At 49.6% G+C, this 18,339-nt stretch overlaps 1 protein-coding gene across 2 annotated transcripts in view; it reads left to right on the top strand.

Annotated features, from left to right (window-relative positions):
• Nucleotides 1-18,339, top strand: part of VPS13A (vacuolar protein sorting 13 homolog A) — a 2,196,319-nt gene that overhangs the window by 453,379 nt on the left and 1,724,601 nt on the right. For both annotated transcript variants that reach the window (XM_078675860.1, XM_078675861.1), the window contains exon 20: nucleotides 12,750-12,886. In XM_078675860.1, the coding sequence (XP_078531986.1) occupies nucleotides 12,750-12,886 (137 nt within the window). The remainder of the gene's footprint in view (nucleotides 1-12,749; nucleotides 12,887-18,339) is intronic.

Genomic DNA, 18,339 nt, shown 5'->3' with positions numbered 1-18,339 from the left:
CAGGTCTCAAAAATCGAGTCAGGGCTTGCTCTCGGTCCTATGATCCCATCTGCTGCCGACAGTAAACGATTGACCTGGGCCTTCACCGTCGCGTGAAGCGCTGCAAGTTCCGCCATTACCATCCGCAAGGAAGGGCCACATTGGGTCCGTTCCGCCAAGTTCCATACGCCCGCAGACATAGCGATCCCCCCGGATAGGCGCCTTCTTCGGGGCAGGATACGTCGGAGCAGAAACAAGCTGTGAGGGACGGGCCAGCGGCATGCAGCAACGCGCGGCGGGACCCCCACCCCGGGGCACCAGCGGTGCTAGTGCCGGGCCTCCGGGCCGGGGCCCCCCGCGACACAGCACCGCGCGCCACCCGCCACCTCACCTCAGGTACAGCACCAGGCAGCAGATGGTTGCAAAGTAGTCCAGAGAAATTTCCAAAAGTTCCAAGGACCGGACCCAACCACTCTCCTCAGTCCGTTGTTGTTCACTTTGGACCCGGGTAGACCAGCAATCGAGTCCCCGGCTTCCAGTCTGGGTTAGGCCTCAAAACATTTTCGATGTTACTTCACCCCAGAACATCAGAAAAATTCCGTGGTCACACCATCGGGGTGCCGACTAGTTCACCCACACGAATCCGGGGCAGGAGGTCAGGATATTCGACAGGATAAGCGAGCGTAGGGCGGAGGTCAGCGGAGCCGGGAGACTATGCGGCCATCTTGGTTGGTGTCGTAGCTCCTCCCCTTTGACTTACTTTTTGAAACTTTTGTATCCACTTTTTTGAGTCTTTGACTACTGGTCCCTCATAGGGATGCCTCGGATTAAATCCTGCGGGGTCTATCACCATGCGATGGCGGTGGCTGACGCCATGACATCTGTCTCTACTGTCTGCAGCGCGACCATGACTCACGGTCATGTTCCGACTGTCTGGTCATGGCTCCGAAGGCCTTGCGGGAGCAGTCCCCTAAGTTGCTGGAGGCCCGGCAGTCGTGTCCACGCTGTTCTAGGTCCAGGGGTCGATCGAGGGACCGACCGCAGAGCCATAATCATCGGTCCTCGGGGTCGAAGACTTCACTCTCGGAATTGGGTAAGAGACGTCATAAGAAGAAGTCGAAGAAGTGCTTACGCTCTCCGACGTCCCCCGTCGGTCTCTGGCCTCGGATGAGGGGGCCGGGGGTACCTCCCCCGCTGCTCCATTGGAGCCCGCCGGCGACTCCGGCCCAGGTGCAAGATTTTCTTGCTGCCAAAGACCGCATTTTCAGGCCTCGGGCTCCCGCAGGCGCGCCTTTGGGCCCGTGGTCTCAGCTGAGGGCCCTCCGTTGCCGCATGCCCCGGCACCACAAGGTCCTCCGCCGGCGGCTCCGGCCCCGCCCCTGCAAGGTCCTCTGCCGGCGGCTCAGGCCCCTTCTGTGGCCCCGTCTCCGGCGCCGCAATGGGTTCCGTTCGCTCCACCTCCGCCCTTACCCGGGTTTCCAGACAATTTTGCTCCGGGTTGGGACCCTAATTGGGACATGGAGCTGGATCGGCGCCAACCGGCAAGGTACCTAGCGCGTCGGGCAATTTAGATTCCTCTGTCCCTCCCCCACTGCCGTAGCCTGTGCCACGGGCAGTGGAGTATGGGGACGACTTAGAGGCGTCTGAGGACACTCTTGCACGGCAGTGCGAATCGGAACAGGAGTGGGCAGAAGAGTCGGAGGATGCTGGTGGCCTTGACCTCTCCTCTGACCCTGGTTTTCTTTCTCCTCGTGCTGTGGCCATGGAGGAGGCGGTACAAAAGGGGATGGTGATGGACGGAGCATCTGAACAATCAAACACTTCCACCCAGTCAACAGATCTGGGTTTAATCCATCACCGTTCTTTAGCCCACTCTGCCACCCCAGTTCAGACATGGCCATATGCAAATTAGTCTGACCCTTTGCCTCATGGGAACAGTCCAGCCCGAACTGCCAAGTCATGCCTTCCCTGGACCGTAAACAAGCTTCCTAGACCGGTTTCTGGCATTACAGCCGTCTTCAGCCAGGCTTCCTTGAATCCAGTGGCAAAGTGAGCAAGGGACTCACGTCTGAGCATACCCTGCCAACATATGCAGAACAAAGCGGTACAAAAGGGGGTGGTGATGGACGGAGCATCTGCACCAATCAAACACTCACACCCAGTCAACAGATCTGGGTTTAATCCATCACCGTTCTTTAGCCCACTCTGCCACCCCAGTTCAGACATGGCCATATGCAAATCAGTCTGAGCCTGTGCCTCATGGGAACAGTCCAGTCCGAACTGCTAAGTCATGCCTTCCCTGGACCGGAAACAAGCTTCCTAGACCGGTTTCTGGCATTACAGCCGTCTTCAGCCAGGCTTGCTTGAATCCAGTGGCAAAATGAGCAAGGGACTCACGTCTGAGCATACCCTGTCAACTTATGGAGAACAAAGCGGTACAAAAGGGGGTGGTGATGGACGGAGCATCTGAACCAATCAAACACTCACACCCAGTTAACCGATCTGGGTTTAATCCATCACCGTTCTTTAGCCCACTCTGCCAGCCCAGTTCAGACATGGCCATATGCAAATCAGTCTGACCCTGTGCCTCATGGGAACAGTCCAGCCCGAACTGCCAAGTCATGCCTTCCCTGGACCGGAAACAAGCTTCCTAGACCGGTTTCTGGCTTTACAGCCGGTCCTAGGAAGCTTGTTTCCGGTCCAGGGAAGGCATGGCTTGGCAGTTCGGGCTGGACTGTTTCCATGAGGCACAGGGTCAGATTGATTTGCATATGGCCATGTCTGAACTGGGGTGGCAGAGTGGGCTAAAGAACGGTGATGGATCAAACCCAGATCTGTTGACTGGGTGTGAGTGTTTGATTGGTTCAGATGCTCCGTCCATCACCACCCCCTTTTGTACCGCCGTGGCCATTGATATTTGATATTTGTGGGTATTTGTAGAGCGCAAACATTCGCTCCGAAAGGAGCATCTTGGCGCTAGGAATAGCGTGCAGTGGGTACGTGACAGATGGTGCGTGATGAAGAAACTGGAACTAAATAGCTGCCAATACAGAGGCGTCTGGTTGTTGGTACACCCATGTCTTTAGGAGTTTTCTAAAAAGGCTCTCCTTATCAGTTAATCTAAGAATTGCAGGTAGATTGTTCCATGCCCTAGCTGCCAGGACGGTAAATGTTTTCCCACCCCTGGTTTTGTACTTAAATCTTGGAATAGTGATGAGATTTGTACCAGAGGATCTCAGACATCGCGAGGGGTTGTAGCGTGTGAAGCGCTTTGCAAAGTAATGGGGACCTGTGTTTTTCATAGTTTTGAATACGGTAAGAAGGAGTTTAAAAAGAATCCTTTTGTGCAATGGTAACCAGTGGAGGATGTTCAGTGCAGTTGAAGCTGATGACCTTCTAGGGAGTCCCAGCACCAATCTAGCAGCTGCATGTTGTATGCTCCGCAGCTTTTTAAGGGTGGACTTTTTCACTCCAGCCATTAATCCATTACAGTAGTCAAGTCGGGAGAGTATTAAAGCTACCGCGACTGATTTTCGAGCTGCGATGGGGAGGAGATCAAAGAATTTTTTAAAAGATTTAATAAGTCCAAAACAACGTCCAGCGGTGATCCTGACATGGTCATCGAAAGAGAGGAATGAATCGAATTGCACGCCCAGGTTCCGCGCTGAAGGTACAGCGCTGGGTGGGGCCTCAGATCCTGTGGGCCACCAGTCCTTCGGGCAGAAGGATAGATCTTTGCTCAGCGGTATAATTTCAGTCTTGGCACTATTGCATCTTAAATGGTTTTTGTTAAGCCACTGGAAAACATCAGAGAGACAATTTTGGAAACGCAAATCTGCACTCATACACTTTTTGTCAATCGTGACGACAAGTTGTGTGTCGTCAGCGTATGACGTGACGAGGATCCCATGGGATTCTATCACAGCGAGAAGGAGGGCCATATAGATGTTAAAAAAGAGAGGACTTAATATGGACCCCTGGGGGACTCCTGATGTTATAGGTTTCTCGCTGGATAGATAGGGACCCAAGGACACAGTTTGGGACCTATTAGATAGGAAGGATTTAACCCATGCCAGGACTGTGTCTGTCACGCCGATCTCTCGCAGTCTGTTGATCAGGATGACATGCGAGATAGTATCGAACGCTGCTGTTAGGTCAAGCAGGATGAGGACGGCCTGCCTACCCTCATCCTGCAAGAACTTGATGGAGTCAGCTAGTTCGATCAAAGCTGTTTCGGTGGAATGACCGGAACGAAATCCCGACTGCTGCGGATGCAGGATGTTACGAGTCTCTACAAAAGTTTTTAGCTCTTCATGTACTAACTGTTCCTTGATCTTACCAAGGACAGGTAGTAGTGAAATAGGGCGCATGTTGGTAAGATCAGTAGGGGATTTGTTCTGCTTCTTCATCAGAGGCTTCACAATAGCCTTCTTCCAGTCATTGGGCACTATCCCGGACTCAAGAGATTCATTAATGATGGTGTTAATATAAGGATTGACTGTATCGATCAAATGGTGCAGGATGCTGGGAGGGCAGGACTCGGTGGGGGCTCCTGATTTGCATGCCAAAATTGCCTTACGTGTTTGATGAGTGGAGACAGGTTTGAAACTAGAAAGCGGCAGATTGTTATCTATTGCCTCATAAGCGGTGGTCAAAGGAGAAGGGAAGTCTTTCTGAATATTAACAATTTTATCTACGAAAAAGTCTGCGATTTGATTGCACAGGCTTACAGATGGTGGGATTTCGGGCACGAGAGTTTTGGGATGGGTAAAGGACTTAACTATAGTAAAAATAGTTTTTTGTTTTTGGTGGGCATCATTTATGGCTTTAGTAAAATATTCCTTTTTTGTCACTTTTATATTGGAGAGATATAATTTCCTTTGTTGAACATAAAGTGCCCTTGCAGCCTCATCATACGTTTTTCTCCATTTTCTTTCTAATCTTCGACAGAGAAGATGGCTATCGGATAGGGCCTGGGTGAACCAGGGTGCGTTAGGTTTTCTTTTATGCTGTTTCGCATGCTGGTTTTTAGGTATGGAGTTCTCCGAAACAATTTGATCCATCCAAGCATGGAAGTTATGGGAGTCAACTGTAACGTCTCCAGTTGGTTTTGGGGATTTGGGTAAGGGTTGAGAATGTAGCTTAATGTGCTCCGTCACTTTCCTCCAATTGACTGTAAAGGAGGGGTGGGAGCATTTCTTGCTGGATAGGGTAGGAGCTTGTATCTCGATGTCAAAAGGAATAAAAGAATGATCAGTCCAAATTTGAGGTATCGGGAGGGACGTGGTCAGAGTTGTGAGATTAGAACAAATACCGTCGAGAGTATGTCCCGCGAGATGGGTGGCCGCAGTGACAAGTTGGGATAGTCCAAAAATATTTAACGAATGTTGGAAGGAAATGGCGTGGGGGTCAACACAAGACTCCAAATGCAGATTCATGTCTCCTAATAAGGTAAAGTTGGGATAGTGCAGTGTAAGTGCTCCCAAGACCTCATCTAGAGAATCAAGAAAGGGGGTGGCATTACCAGGAGGACGGTATATAAGTCCCCCCGAAAAGGAGGTAGAAGCATTGATTTTGATTGAAAAGCCTATGCCCTCACTATCTTTGAGGTGACCTAAATCAAATATATGGCAGGGGAGGTTTTTTTTAATGGCAAGTGCTACCCCACCACCGCGCCCAAAAGGTCTGTCCCGCCTAAAAATAGTAAAATCAGAAGGAGGGGCAGTAGCCAGATCAGGATTGGACGCGTCGTTGAGCCAGGTTTCGGTAATAAAAAGAGCATCTAAGTCGTGGCCTGATATTAAATCAAGTATGTCTTGGCTGTGGCAGGCTAGGGATCTAGCATTGATAAGACCTCCCTTAAAGTAAGTGGGATCAGTCTTAAGAGGGGAAGGCGAGTTGAGTGCATCAGTAGTTAAAATAGGGGGTGCCCATTTACAGTGTAAACATGAGAAGGGGCTGGATAAGGGGTCAATGGGGGGGACAATCATCGTAGTGGTTGACTGTTTTAAAACGTAAGGCGAATAAGTTTTTATTATCATACCTGATTGTAGGGGGTAATTGGGCAGCATGCCCCACGCCCGGCGCGAATCGGTCGCGGACGGGCGCAGACGGGCTTGGCTTAGGCGCGGCTTCGGCGCGCGTCCGGCGCGCCCGCTGCGCCAGCCCGCTGCGCCGTCTGGCCGGCTTGCACATATTATAGAGAGAGAAGAGGGCGGGAGGACGGCGCGACTAGAGCGCTGTCCCCGCCTGACTCAAGATGGCGCCCACCGCCGCCGAGTGTCGGCAAAAGCGGTTGTGCCGAATGAGGGCGGTCAAAGGCTGATAGGAGTGTTAAAGTGTCAGAGTGCCTCAATAAAACATTCCCCTTAACTTTTTCAAAGCCCCCCAGACAAAAGCGGATCAATGTGGTGAAAGGTGATTAATTTTAAAAAGCGCTCCTAATGCTGAAGAAATAAAACACAGTAACCAGTTAAAACACCACGTTATGAGGTGCACCCAGCTCGCAGCCCCAGTTCCCCTCACCGGGGAGAGCTTCTGTAAGGCACCGAGCGCGAGAGAAAGATCACTTAAGTAGTCAAATCAAATGGGCGGGAGGACGGCGCGACTAGAGCGCTGTCCCCGCCTGACTCAAGATGGCGCCCACCGCCGCCGAGTGTCGGCAAAAGCGGTTGTGCCGAATGAGGGCGGTCAAAGGCTGATAGGAGTGTTAAAGTGTCAGAGTGCCTCAATAAAACATTCCCCTTAACTTTTTCAAAGCCCCCCAGACAAAAGCGGATCAATGTGGTGCAAGGTGATTAATTTTAAAAAGCGCTCCTAATGCTGAAGAAATAAAACACAGTAACCAGTTAAAACACCACGTTATGAGGTGCACGCAGCTCGCAGCCCCAGTTCCCCTCACCGGGGAGAGCTTCTGTAAGGCCTTGAGGAGGGCGCCACATACACTATGGTGCTCCGTAGAGCAGCTGAGGCCCTTGACCTGCCTACGGTGACTCTGAAAACTATCCTCCTCACTAATGTCCTTCAGCCGGCGGCAAGCTCTATAGAGCCCCTGTTGCCGTTCAATGAGGCGTTAACTGATGGGTTGATGGGCACCTGGTCTAGACTAGCCACAGGGGTTCCTGTGGATAAGAACGTAGCCAGGCGTCATCGTCTGGCCTCGGGTGTCCCTGCCTTTTTAACAACCCACCCAACCCCGGAGAGCCTGGTCATCCAAGCCTCCACTTCCCAAAGTGCATTTCCTACCGCCCACCGGATTAGGAGTCTAAGAAGCTGGAACAGTCTGGCAAGAAACAGTTTTCCTCTGCCAGCTCAGGGCTGCGGTCGGTGAACACCACATGCCTCTTGAGCCGCTACTCTCACTCTGTGTGGGACACGGTTGCGCAGACGCTTCCTCAGTGTCCGGCAGAAGTTCGGGCAGTGCTTTCCCAAGCTGTTGCTGAGGGGAAAGATGCAGCAAAGTTCGCAATCCGGTGTGGACTGGACATCTCAGACTCACTGGGCAGGGCGATTTCCACGACAGGGGCCCTCCGTCGCCATGCCTCGTTGCGGTCCATTGGGTTTTCAGGGGATGTTCAGAGTTCTCTTTTGGACATGCCTTTTGATGGTACCCGCCTGTTTGGCTATATGGCAGACAGAGCGCTGGAGCGTTTTAAGCACTCCCAGGCTACGGCAAAGTCCTTGGGTCTCTCCACCACGCGCCCGGCCACGTCTGCCGCGGCGGGCCAGCGTGCGGGTCAGTCCACCTCCGCTCCCGCAGCATCCGCCTCAAAGCCTTCCTATTCCAAGCTTTGTGGTGCACCTCACGCCGGTGGGCGGCTACTCCCTCCCCTTCGAGTCTGCACTTCCAGCCATGTCACCGCATGTCGGGGTATTACTTTGCGCTTCTCAAACAGTAATTCGCTGCGCTCTTGGCCAAGGGGTCCATTGAGCGTATTCAGGGGCCAGAATTAGGACTTGGTTGTTATTCCCACTGCTTTCTGGTTCCGAAAGAAGGAGAACGGGGGCCTTCGCCCCATCTTGGACCTCAGGACCGTCAATGGCTCCCTCCGGAAGGAGAAGTTCAAGATGTTGACTCTGGCTCAGGTCTTGGCTGCCCTCGACCCTGGATACTGGATGGTAGCGTTGGACTTGCAGGACGCATATTTTCATATCCCCGTCCTGACGGCCCACCGGCATTACCTGCGGTTCATGGTAGGCCAAGAGCACTTTCAGTTTGCCGTGCTCCCTTTTGGCCTCACCAGTGCCCCTCGGGTGTTCACGAAAGTGGTGGCGGTGGTCGCAGCTCATCTGCGCAGACAAGGGGTTCCAGTCTTTCCCTATCTCGACGACTGGTTGTTGAAGGCGGGCTCGCCCCAGGCAGTCGTCTCCCACCTCCAGCCTATGGCCAACCTCCTGCATTTGCTGGGGTTCTCCATCAACGTGCCAAAGTCGCACCTGAGTCCCTCTCAGAAGCTCCCCTTCATCGGAGTGGTTCTGGATTCAACGCAGTTTCGGGTTTATCCTCCAGAGCAGCGAGTCCAGGATATTCAGGCTATGATTCCGACCCTTCAGCCTCTATCCCGGGTTTCAGTCAGAATGACCCCCCCCCCCCGGCTCCTGGGCCTGATGGCCTCCTGCATCCTGCTAGTGCAACATGCCAGATAGCATATGCGGGCTCTGCAGTGGGACCTGAAGTTCCAGTGGGCACAGCATCAGGGCAACCTGTCCGATCATGTCCAGATCTTGGAGGGCACTGCATGACGATTACAGTGGTGGCTCACAAATCGCGATTGGGTCAGTGGCAGATCCCTCTCCCTTCCCCAACTGGAGCACACAGTAGTGACGGATGCGTCCCTCCTGTGATAGGGCGACCACTTGGGAGAGACGGAGATCAGAGGCCTCTGGTCTCTGGCGGAGTCTCGGCTCCATATCAATCTTTTGCAGCTTCGGGCGATCCAACTTGCACTGAAGGCATTGCTACCCTCTGTCCGGGGAAGTGTAGTGCAGGTGTTCACGGACAACACCACCGCCATGTGGTATTGCAACAAACAGGGCGGGGTGGGGTCATGGACCCTATGTCAGCAGGATCTAAACCTCTGGACATGGCTGGAACATCAAGGTATTACCTTAGTGGTTCAACACCTGGCAGGTTCTCTGAACGCCAGGGCGAACAAACTCAGCCGCCGGTGCATGATGGATCACAAATGGCATCTGAACTCTGACGTGGCGCAAGTTCTCTTTCTTCAGTGGGGAGAGCCTTGGTTAGATCTATTCGCCACCGAAGAGTACGCGCAATGTCATCAGTTCTGTGCGTTGGAATTTCCAAGGCGGCACTTTTTGTCACGAGTGGAGCTGCGGACTGTTGTACACCTTTCCGCTTATACCACTTCTGCCCAGAGTGCTGAAGAAGATTCGTCGTGACCGGGCCCAAGTCATCCGTGTGGCTCCGGATTGGGCACGAAGATATTGGTATCCCGAGCTACTCAGCATGGCGATTGATCCCCCTATCCGACTTCCTCTTCGGGAGGATCTTCTGTCGCAGCTGCAGGGGACGGTCCTCCACCTGAACCTGTCCAGCCTCCACCTTCATGCGTGGAGATTGAGCGGCGACAGTTGACAGCTTTCAACCTTCCTCCCGAAGTGTGTGATTTCATTCTAGCAGCCAGGCCTCCCTCCACTAAAACGGTATACGCCTGCTGGTGGAACAAATTTGTGGCATGGTGCACAACAAAGACTGTGGATCCCCTTTCTGCACCTCTTTCCGAGGTCTTTCTGTTCCTTCTTTCTTTGGCTCAGCAGGGCTCTGCTCTGGGCACTATAAAAGGTTATCTTTAGGCCATCTCCGCCTTTTTACGGCTTCCAGATCAGCCTTCTCTTTTTAGGTCCCCAGTTGTTAATCCTGTGTAATGCATTCCTCAAAAGCATTACACACACGTTGTCTCCTGTGCCTTTCATAATGCCTCAATGGGACTTGAATCTTGTTTTGACCTATCTGATGTGCTTTCCCTTTGAGCCCCTTCATAGCTGTCCCTTACATCTTCTCACTATAAAGACGGCTTTCGTGATAGCTATCACCTCTGCCAGAAGAGTGAGTGAGCTCCAGGCTCTTTCTTCTAAGCCTCCTTTTCACCCGGACAAGGTGGTTTTGAGGACTCGTCCTTCTTTCTTGCCGAAGGTTGTCACGCCCTTCCACATTGGGCAGACCATCACTTTGCCCAACTTCTTTCCAGCTCCGCATCCTTCAAAAGAGGAAGAGAGGCTCCACAGGCTGGACCCAAAACGTGCGCGCTCGTTCTACCTGAAGCGCACACAACAGTTCCGGGCGGATGAGCAACTTTTTGTTGGCTACGTGGGCGCCAAAAAAGGTCAGGCCGTGCACAAACGAATCCTCTCTCGGTGGGTCGTTCTGAGGCTCAAAGCATGTTACTCGTTGGCTAAGAAGAGACTCCTGTAGTGCTGGGTGCCTATTCTACCAGGGCAACGGCAGCCACCACTGCCTTGGGACGCGGCGTTCCCTTGCAGGACATTAGTCAGGCAGCTACGTGGGCCTCGCTGCACATGTTTACCAAGCATTATTACCTTGACAGTCAAGTCCGGAGAGGTGGCTTCTTTGGCCGTTCTGTTCTCCGTGACTTTCTGGTGTAAATTTGTTCGCAGACCCACCTCTGGGGTTGGTATTGTGGGGGTATTTATTCTAAGGTAAGGAATCTATCACTAACCTGTTGCTTTCAGATGCACAAGTTACTACTTGTGTAATGATATATCTGTAAGAGACATTAGTTAGTGATCGATTCCTTACCGCCCCGCCCATCCTCCCCGTTCTGCGAACTGATTTCTAGGGTTAAGGTCATCCCTTTCAGGGCCTTGGTTTCATGGCACCAGTGGTCAGTTTCTTGCATGGCTTTGCATTCCTGGCGCAGAAAGTTGTGTACAGAACTGACGTCAGCGCGCATGGGTGGCGCCTAAGTAGTTTCCATGATGTCATCTCGCGCCTATGACTCCAGCGACGGACGCGGAGTCGCACAACGCCACCTTCCGGCGTGCTGGGGTACTGCTGACGAAAAACTTTCCGAGTCCAGTCTGACGCCTGGGGATATTCTAAGGTAAGGAATCTGTCACTAACTAATGTCTCATACAGATATATATCCTTACACAAGTAGTAACTTGTGCGTCTAGTATAAGCTTGAAACCTTAAGACAATGGCGTGATGGTACCCAAACTCTGACATTGTTGCAAGGTCATATTAATGGCACATTTGTTATGCATATCTCTCTAACAGAATGTGAGTGCCATGTCCAGCAGCAAAATGATCATGTTTTTGAGTTTATGACATGCAAGATGGACAGATAAATGAAATGCGCAGAAAATATACTGTATTCTTCCATTGTATAGTTTGGTGTCTAAGTTTACCATCATCTGAGTTATTACTTTGTTCCAGTACTGACAGAAAACCAGTGTGCACTGATGATTATAGCAGTGTTAGCAGGTCCACATCCGGATGTATGATATTGAAAATGAGTTGTTGCTTGTTAACTGGAAGAGTTCTCCCCTCCCTACAGTGTGACCCATCCAATTGCTCCATTGATCATATGAACTTCCCTTCCAGCTCATATAACTGCTGTCTTCCACTTCCAACCCTGCTCTGTTATGTCCCTGCTAGAACTGATGAAGTGCCTTAATTTTACCTTAGGGAATTATGGACAGACTAGAGACCTACCCTGCTGGCATATCTCTCAATGGGAGGGGCACTTATTCCCAGCAATCACAGGATTTATCTTTATGTTCCAGACTCCACCACAGAGAACTGGTGGTAAAGCATTTTTTTCACTCAGAGACCAGAGTCCTAGATGAGTCACAAACTCCGACATTAACCTTTCCTTGTCTGTCTCTGGACCAGAGCGAAAGGCCAATTGCATTCACTATAAGATGAGCAGTATTATTGGGAATCCCAATGCTTAGGTTGCCTAGTCCCTTAAATGCCTCTCTATTACGGTTTTAGAGCCTAATGCACTAGAGGCCACTATTTCCAGCAATCTCGTATTCTAATGGACAAGCCTTCTACCCTGTATCAACTTCTCCTGCAGATTGACAACCTGCTTCCTGCAGCAGTGTCAGAACCATTTGGGGTTTTCTGCCTCCCACTACCATAACATTGACTCTCTAAGCCTCTAATCCCTACCCAAAGAGACCAGCAAAATAAAGAGTAGAGAGCAAATGTAGGCAGTACAATGGCTATTCGAGGCAAATCCCAGTTCTCCTTCTCTTAAAGGAAATGGGAGTATGGGGTTTGATCATCGGCGTTAATTTTTGCTTGTTTTCTCACAGATGTCTTGTGAGTCGATTTAGCAGATTTTGTGCAGTCAGACAAAGTGACAGGCTTACCTGTACAGATTAAACAGACAGAATATGGCAAAGAATCTAAATACAACCAGCAATCTTTCTTCAAAGTGAATCCGTTAACCATTGTGTTACTTTTGTCTGGCTCAGATTATTTTCCATTCATTATTCAGTTTTGTCCTTCCTTTGAATCGAGCTGGGAACTGTATATGCAGAAATTAATGAAATGTGTGCTAGCGTACTCTGATGTGTTCTGACTAACAATATTCTTTAAAGTAAATTATGGCACAAGGAATGTAGTGTTTTAAAACATAGCACTGCTGTTTTTTATGCTCAGATATGTGCAGTTGTGTTGGTTATATATTTTAAAGTTGAATAAAATACTCATAATAAGCGAATGTTAAGGCATTTTAAAAAAGCTTGAGAATATCACACTTTTGTTTTGTTTTTAGGTTTATTGTATGTTATTGAAACACAAAAAGTTCTGGATTTGAATATTAATCTCATGGCGTCCTATGTTATCGTCCCCCAAAATGGCTTTTATGATTCTACAACAAATATGCTTATTCTGGATCTTGGTAATCTAAAGGTAAATATCTATTGCAGCGAGTAACTGTTTTATGGATAGTATGATTTGAGCGAGTGAGAATATAACTGTGTTTAAAATATCTCCTGTTGGAAACTGCTAGTACCTGACAAAGCTGTTGTCTTCACAAATTATGACGACCCACCTCAAGATTCAATCTTAAGAATTGTTTTGTGCTAATACTGTCCTAGGCAAGTGAGATAAAAAGGTATTCCAATCTGTTTTTAGTTGCATAGTTGACATGTACAAATAGGATACTTATTTTTCAGTTGCTCTTTTTACTTTGAGCAATACATCTTTCTTTGTTAGTTTTTAACCTTGCACCATATTGTTAATGCTGTCTAGTTGACTGTGTTTAGTTAACTTATACAAAATCACAAAATATAGGATGAGCTCTCTATGACCTCCAGAATGGGATTGGAACTGTAGAATATCAGATGCCCAAGCCAATTTATTTTTTCTCAGTGTTCGTTAACTTAACATTTTTCAACAATCTCCCGACAATTAAATAATTATATTTCAGAACTACTAAATGCAGGCATAACTGAAGGTATGTTTGACACTGACTAATCCTATTAAAAGAGGGCTATACATTCTGTACTTTATCACCTGTCATATCTCAGTCGTGGTAGCTTAAATACTTTCAATAATAATTTGTTTGTAACATATGCGGTTGTAGATACACAAGCTCTGCATACACCTTGCACGTTCACTTGTTTTTCGAGTCACAAGGCATAGTGACTACTCCCTTAGTTGCCACGGCCACCGGCTCCATTATTGGATTTGTTTTTTTCGGCCTTCATGTTTGGATGTGTACCGATCAGACTCTGTGTTCAGTGCCTAATAGCGCTTACCGCCGGGACCACTCGACTCCCGTTGTGAATAAACAAACCTAATGGATCCTCCATCTCGCTTCATTGTAGTTCAACAAGCTTCGACAACCTGACTCACCTTGGCACCTCTCCACCAGGGCCCTCTTGGGGCCTACCGCCCCTCGTCTCTAGTACCACCCCAATGACAATGGCAGGTCAACGATGGAAAGGATGTCCTTCCAATACTGGCTCCAGTGCCATGCCATGTTTCCCTGGCTGACCACCATCGAGTCTGCAATCTCTACCTCTTCCCCAAACACGATGAAGCCATATGCCAGGCCTGCCTCACCTTCAGGTCAACAAAGAGCCTTTGATACCGATGGAGTTGGTGATGAGCCCATCAGAGAATGCTGAGACGAGCGACAACTGCACTCCAGCATTTTCGGGGAACACTATGTTGAGGAAGAAGCTGGCCCTTCCAAGCCCTAGCTGGTGCAGTCCAGTTTGGAGGCGAGCTTGTCCTCGGAGCCTGAGGGAGTATAGTATCCAGAACCGAGGTTCAGCAACCCTGAAGACTCCGACCATGAGTATGATCACTGCCTACTCCCAACCCACGGCCGCTCAGTGACCCCTTGGACAGGCAGTTCACTGCCAAGCCCGGGTTCAGGCATCGATCTGAGTGATTAAACAGCAGCCTGCTGGTTCAGCACTGCTCTCAGGCCATAGTTGGTACCGAGAGAAGCCTATAGAGCAGACACTGCTCCCTTCGGCCTCAGAGGCCCTGCATAAACTGTGGCCTTACTTGGAGCAGACAGTCTCATCAACTCAGGTGCAAAAGGGGGTGACAAATCTGACACCTGCACCGAATTCTACCTCAGCACTGAAACCAACAGCGGCATCAAAACCAATATTTGTACCAAAGGCCTCCATGTTAAAGACACCATCGATACTGTGGACCCACTCTGTGCTGAAAGATCCATTGATAGCTGGCTCTGATAACTCTGAGCAACCTATTCTCCAACAGTTGCAAGAGGAATTGGATGCTTGCCTAAAATGGCTCTTCATCCACCCGCAAACTGGAAAAATCTCCACTAAGCTGCACCCTAAGCTACAAGAAACTCTCCCAAAAAAGAGGAAGTTGTCTTTTGAGGAGCAACTTCCCTTGGAACCTTCACCTCCTCCGAAGCATAGGACATGTAAGTATTAGGGCACTAGCTCTCTCCCTGCTCATTTTCCTTCTCCTCCTCCTCTTCTTGCTCTTCCCTCACCGCCACCTCCCCCACTATCACCACCATAGATTCACCCTCCTCCATCTTCACCGGAGTGGTCACCACACTCTTCCTATGGGGAGGACAGCCCAGTGTACCCAGCTGAGCAATAAGATGCCCTCTATGATCCAGAAACTAGAGACGACGTGTGGGATGACTACAATGTTGATTCCCCAGATTAACATTACCTGATCTCTATCCGGTGAAACCATCCCATCCTGACGATACTGCATGATTCCCCAAGGTTACAGATTTGGTGGCTACTTTTCATAAAGTAGATATGCACGTCATCCAGGAAGGCAATGACTTCCTTCTTGAAGCACTTTCAAAGACACAGTCCACACTCACGTTCCTTCTGATGCTGAAAGGAATGCTTAAGACTGTGCCCGAGACTTTCAAAGAGCCAGTCAAGGCTCAGTTAATCAAATCTAACCTCAACAAAAAGTACAGACCCTCACCCAATGATCTCCCCCTGCCATGCCTCCGTACTCTCTTGTGGTCCACACAGCATATGGATACAGGAGATACTCCACCTCCTAATAAGGGGAGTAAGAAGATTGACATTGTGGTCAAAATGGTGGCAGTACAATTAGCTACACACTTGAGAGATGCCAGCTTGGTTTGCCTGCTCTCCTAATATGACATTGCACATTGGGATAAGATGGAGGATCTTCTTCAGCTCCTCCCTCAGCAGTATAGGTAGCATGTGCAAGAGCTGGTATTAGAGGGCTGCGTCATCTTGATTGCCACCATCCGCTGCGCTCTAGATGCAGCGGATACTGTTGCCAGGGGTTGTAATACCAGCAGGGCGGTCAGTCGGCACATCTGGCTTTGTGTCTCATGCTTTAAGCTGAAAGTATAACAGCATCTGCTGAATCTGACTTTCGATGGTAAACACTTCTTTGGACCACAGGCAGACCAGATGCGTGAAAAACTCAAGAAGGACACAGACAAGGCAAAGGGTATCGTTTAGACATCTGCTCCTAGGGGGTCCTTTCACAGCTAACAGTACTGGGAATACCTCAAACTATTAACAGTAGACATAGGGTAATCAAGAGGGTGTTACAGAAGCAACAACAGCAGGGACAAAGGCAGATCAGCTAAGGAAGTCGCCTCCTCCAAGCAGTGATTCCCTTCTATTCCCTCCGTTCACTCCACACCTGTTGAGGAAAGACAACAGGGTTCTCTCCCGCCCTGGAAAGAGATCACCTCTGACCAATGGGTTCTCTCCATCATGCAGCACTGTTACTGCCTGGAGCTAACTGCAACCCCCACCAAACATGCCATCCTGCAAACACACCCTCCTCACAGAACACCGGGACCTTCTTCAAGAAGAGGTCCAGGCACTGATCCTCAAAAGGGGCAATAGAACCCGCGCCATTACAGCATCGTGGTAAGGGGTGTACTCCCTGTACTTTCCAGTACCCTAAAAGGATGGTTCGCTAAAGCCAGTACTTTACCTTGGGCCCATTAACAAGTGCATCCACTCAGAATATTTCCACATGGTTACAGAGTGTCATCCCTCTGCTGCAGCAAGGCATCTTCATGACTTGACTCGATTTGAAGGACGCCTACGTCCACGTACCCAATCATCCTGCTCATTGCCCCTACTTTTTCTTCAAGGCAAGTGGTCAATGTTATCAATTCAGAGAGGCTCCCATTCAGGGTTACCACTGCCCGAGTATTCAGAAAATGCCATGTTGTAGTATCCGCCCATCTCAGATGGCGCAGTATTGATATCTTCCCCTACCTAGATGACTGGCTGATCAAAAGTGCGAGCAAGCAGCAGTTTTCTCACAACCAGCTCACTATGTCCTTCCTCCACAGTTTGTGCTTTTACTTAAATACTGTTAAGTTCCACCTTAATCCATTTTAGATGTAGCCCTTTCTGGGAGCCGTACTCAGTACAATTACTGGCAATACTTACCCCAGTCAGGCTTGGGTGCAAGCCTTCCAGCAGTCACTGCCTCTTGTTCAGCCAGACCATCAACTGATGGTCAGAACAGTAAGGCTCCCTCTTTGAATACTGGCCTCATGCATGTGATAGTTCCCAATGCCAGGCTCCACATCTGTCTGCTTTAACAGTGCCTATCAGCAGAATGGTCACAGGAAGACGGTCACTGATAGGATCTAGTTTTGTTGCAGGCAAACGCCCAATCAGTTGCAGGGCCAGACCTTCATAGACCTAGCTCTCAGGATGGGGAGCACACTATCAGCAATTGACTGTCACATCAAATACCTTGAGCTACTAGCCATGCAGCTGGCTCTCAAGGTATTCTTTCACAAGGTTTAGCACAAAATAGTCTTGATCAAAACAGACAACATGACTGCAATGTATTAACTTTAAATCAAGACTGTACACACTCACTGTAGCTGTCCACACTAGTGCAAAGCAATTGGCAGTGGGCACTTCACCACATTATTCACCTCCTTGCAGAGTAACGTCCGGGCGTGGAAAACAATTTTATCAACCTGATTAGCAGGATACTGCAAGCCCACGAGGGGTAACTCTACCACAAATCCTATTTCCGTACTTCCATTGTTGGGAGTTTCCAGAGGTCGACTTCTTTGCCACTGTCCAAAACTCGAAATGCCCAAACTTCACCTCCAGATTTCCACAGGCCAAGGGCACTTGTATTAAGCCATCGGGACTACTGTAACGTTCTGCTGATCTCTGCCAATGAGGCCTCGCTCAGCAGCCTACAGGTAGTCCAGAACACGGCGGCGCGACTGGTCCTCAATGCTCCCCCTAGGACTGCTTCCCGCCCTCTCCTCTTGCAACTTTATTTTCTTCCTATCCGCCAATGGGTAAGATTTAAAATTTGCTGCATTGTCCATAAGGCGTTATTTAATCTAGGTCCCACCTACCTCTCGGAGAAATTACACCGTACCTACCGTCCAGATCCCTTCGCTCGGTCTCCAAACATCTTCTTGTGGTCCCTTTAGTAAAGAAGGCTACATTAGGAGGAAAGGCCCTCTCTCATCTTGGCCCCCGCTATTGGAACAAACTCCCCATACCCCTGAGACAATGCACTAGTCTTGTGCAATTCAGGAAGCTGCTCAAGACTACTCTTTTATGTCCCTGATCAAGCTGTATCTGCAACAGATTCTTGCGGTCCGTCCCAAGCGCAGAGATACCCCTTCGGGGGTCGATTTAGGCTCTATACAAGTAAATAAATAAAACAAATAAATAAAGGGCAACGCTCCATGGATGATTTGGTCAGGTATCTTTGCATATGGTTTTCTTCCTCTCCCACGCATTCCCTACGTAGTTGGGAAGGATCAACACACGTCTCTCTCTATCATCATTGTGCCTCATTTGAGGGCCAGATGACTCTGGTTTTTGACCCTTCTAGAAATGTCAGTGGCTCTCCAT

Source organism: Lissotriton helveticus, chromosome 2_1 (assembly GCF_964261635.1).
Source record: "Lissotriton helveticus chromosome 2_1, aLisHel1.1, whole genome shotgun sequence".
NCBI lineage: Eukaryota > Metazoa > Chordata > Amphibia > Caudata > Salamandridae > Lissotriton > Lissotriton helveticus.
Note: the sequence above shows the minus strand (reverse complement) of the source record. Positions and strands in the feature narration are given on the sequence as shown.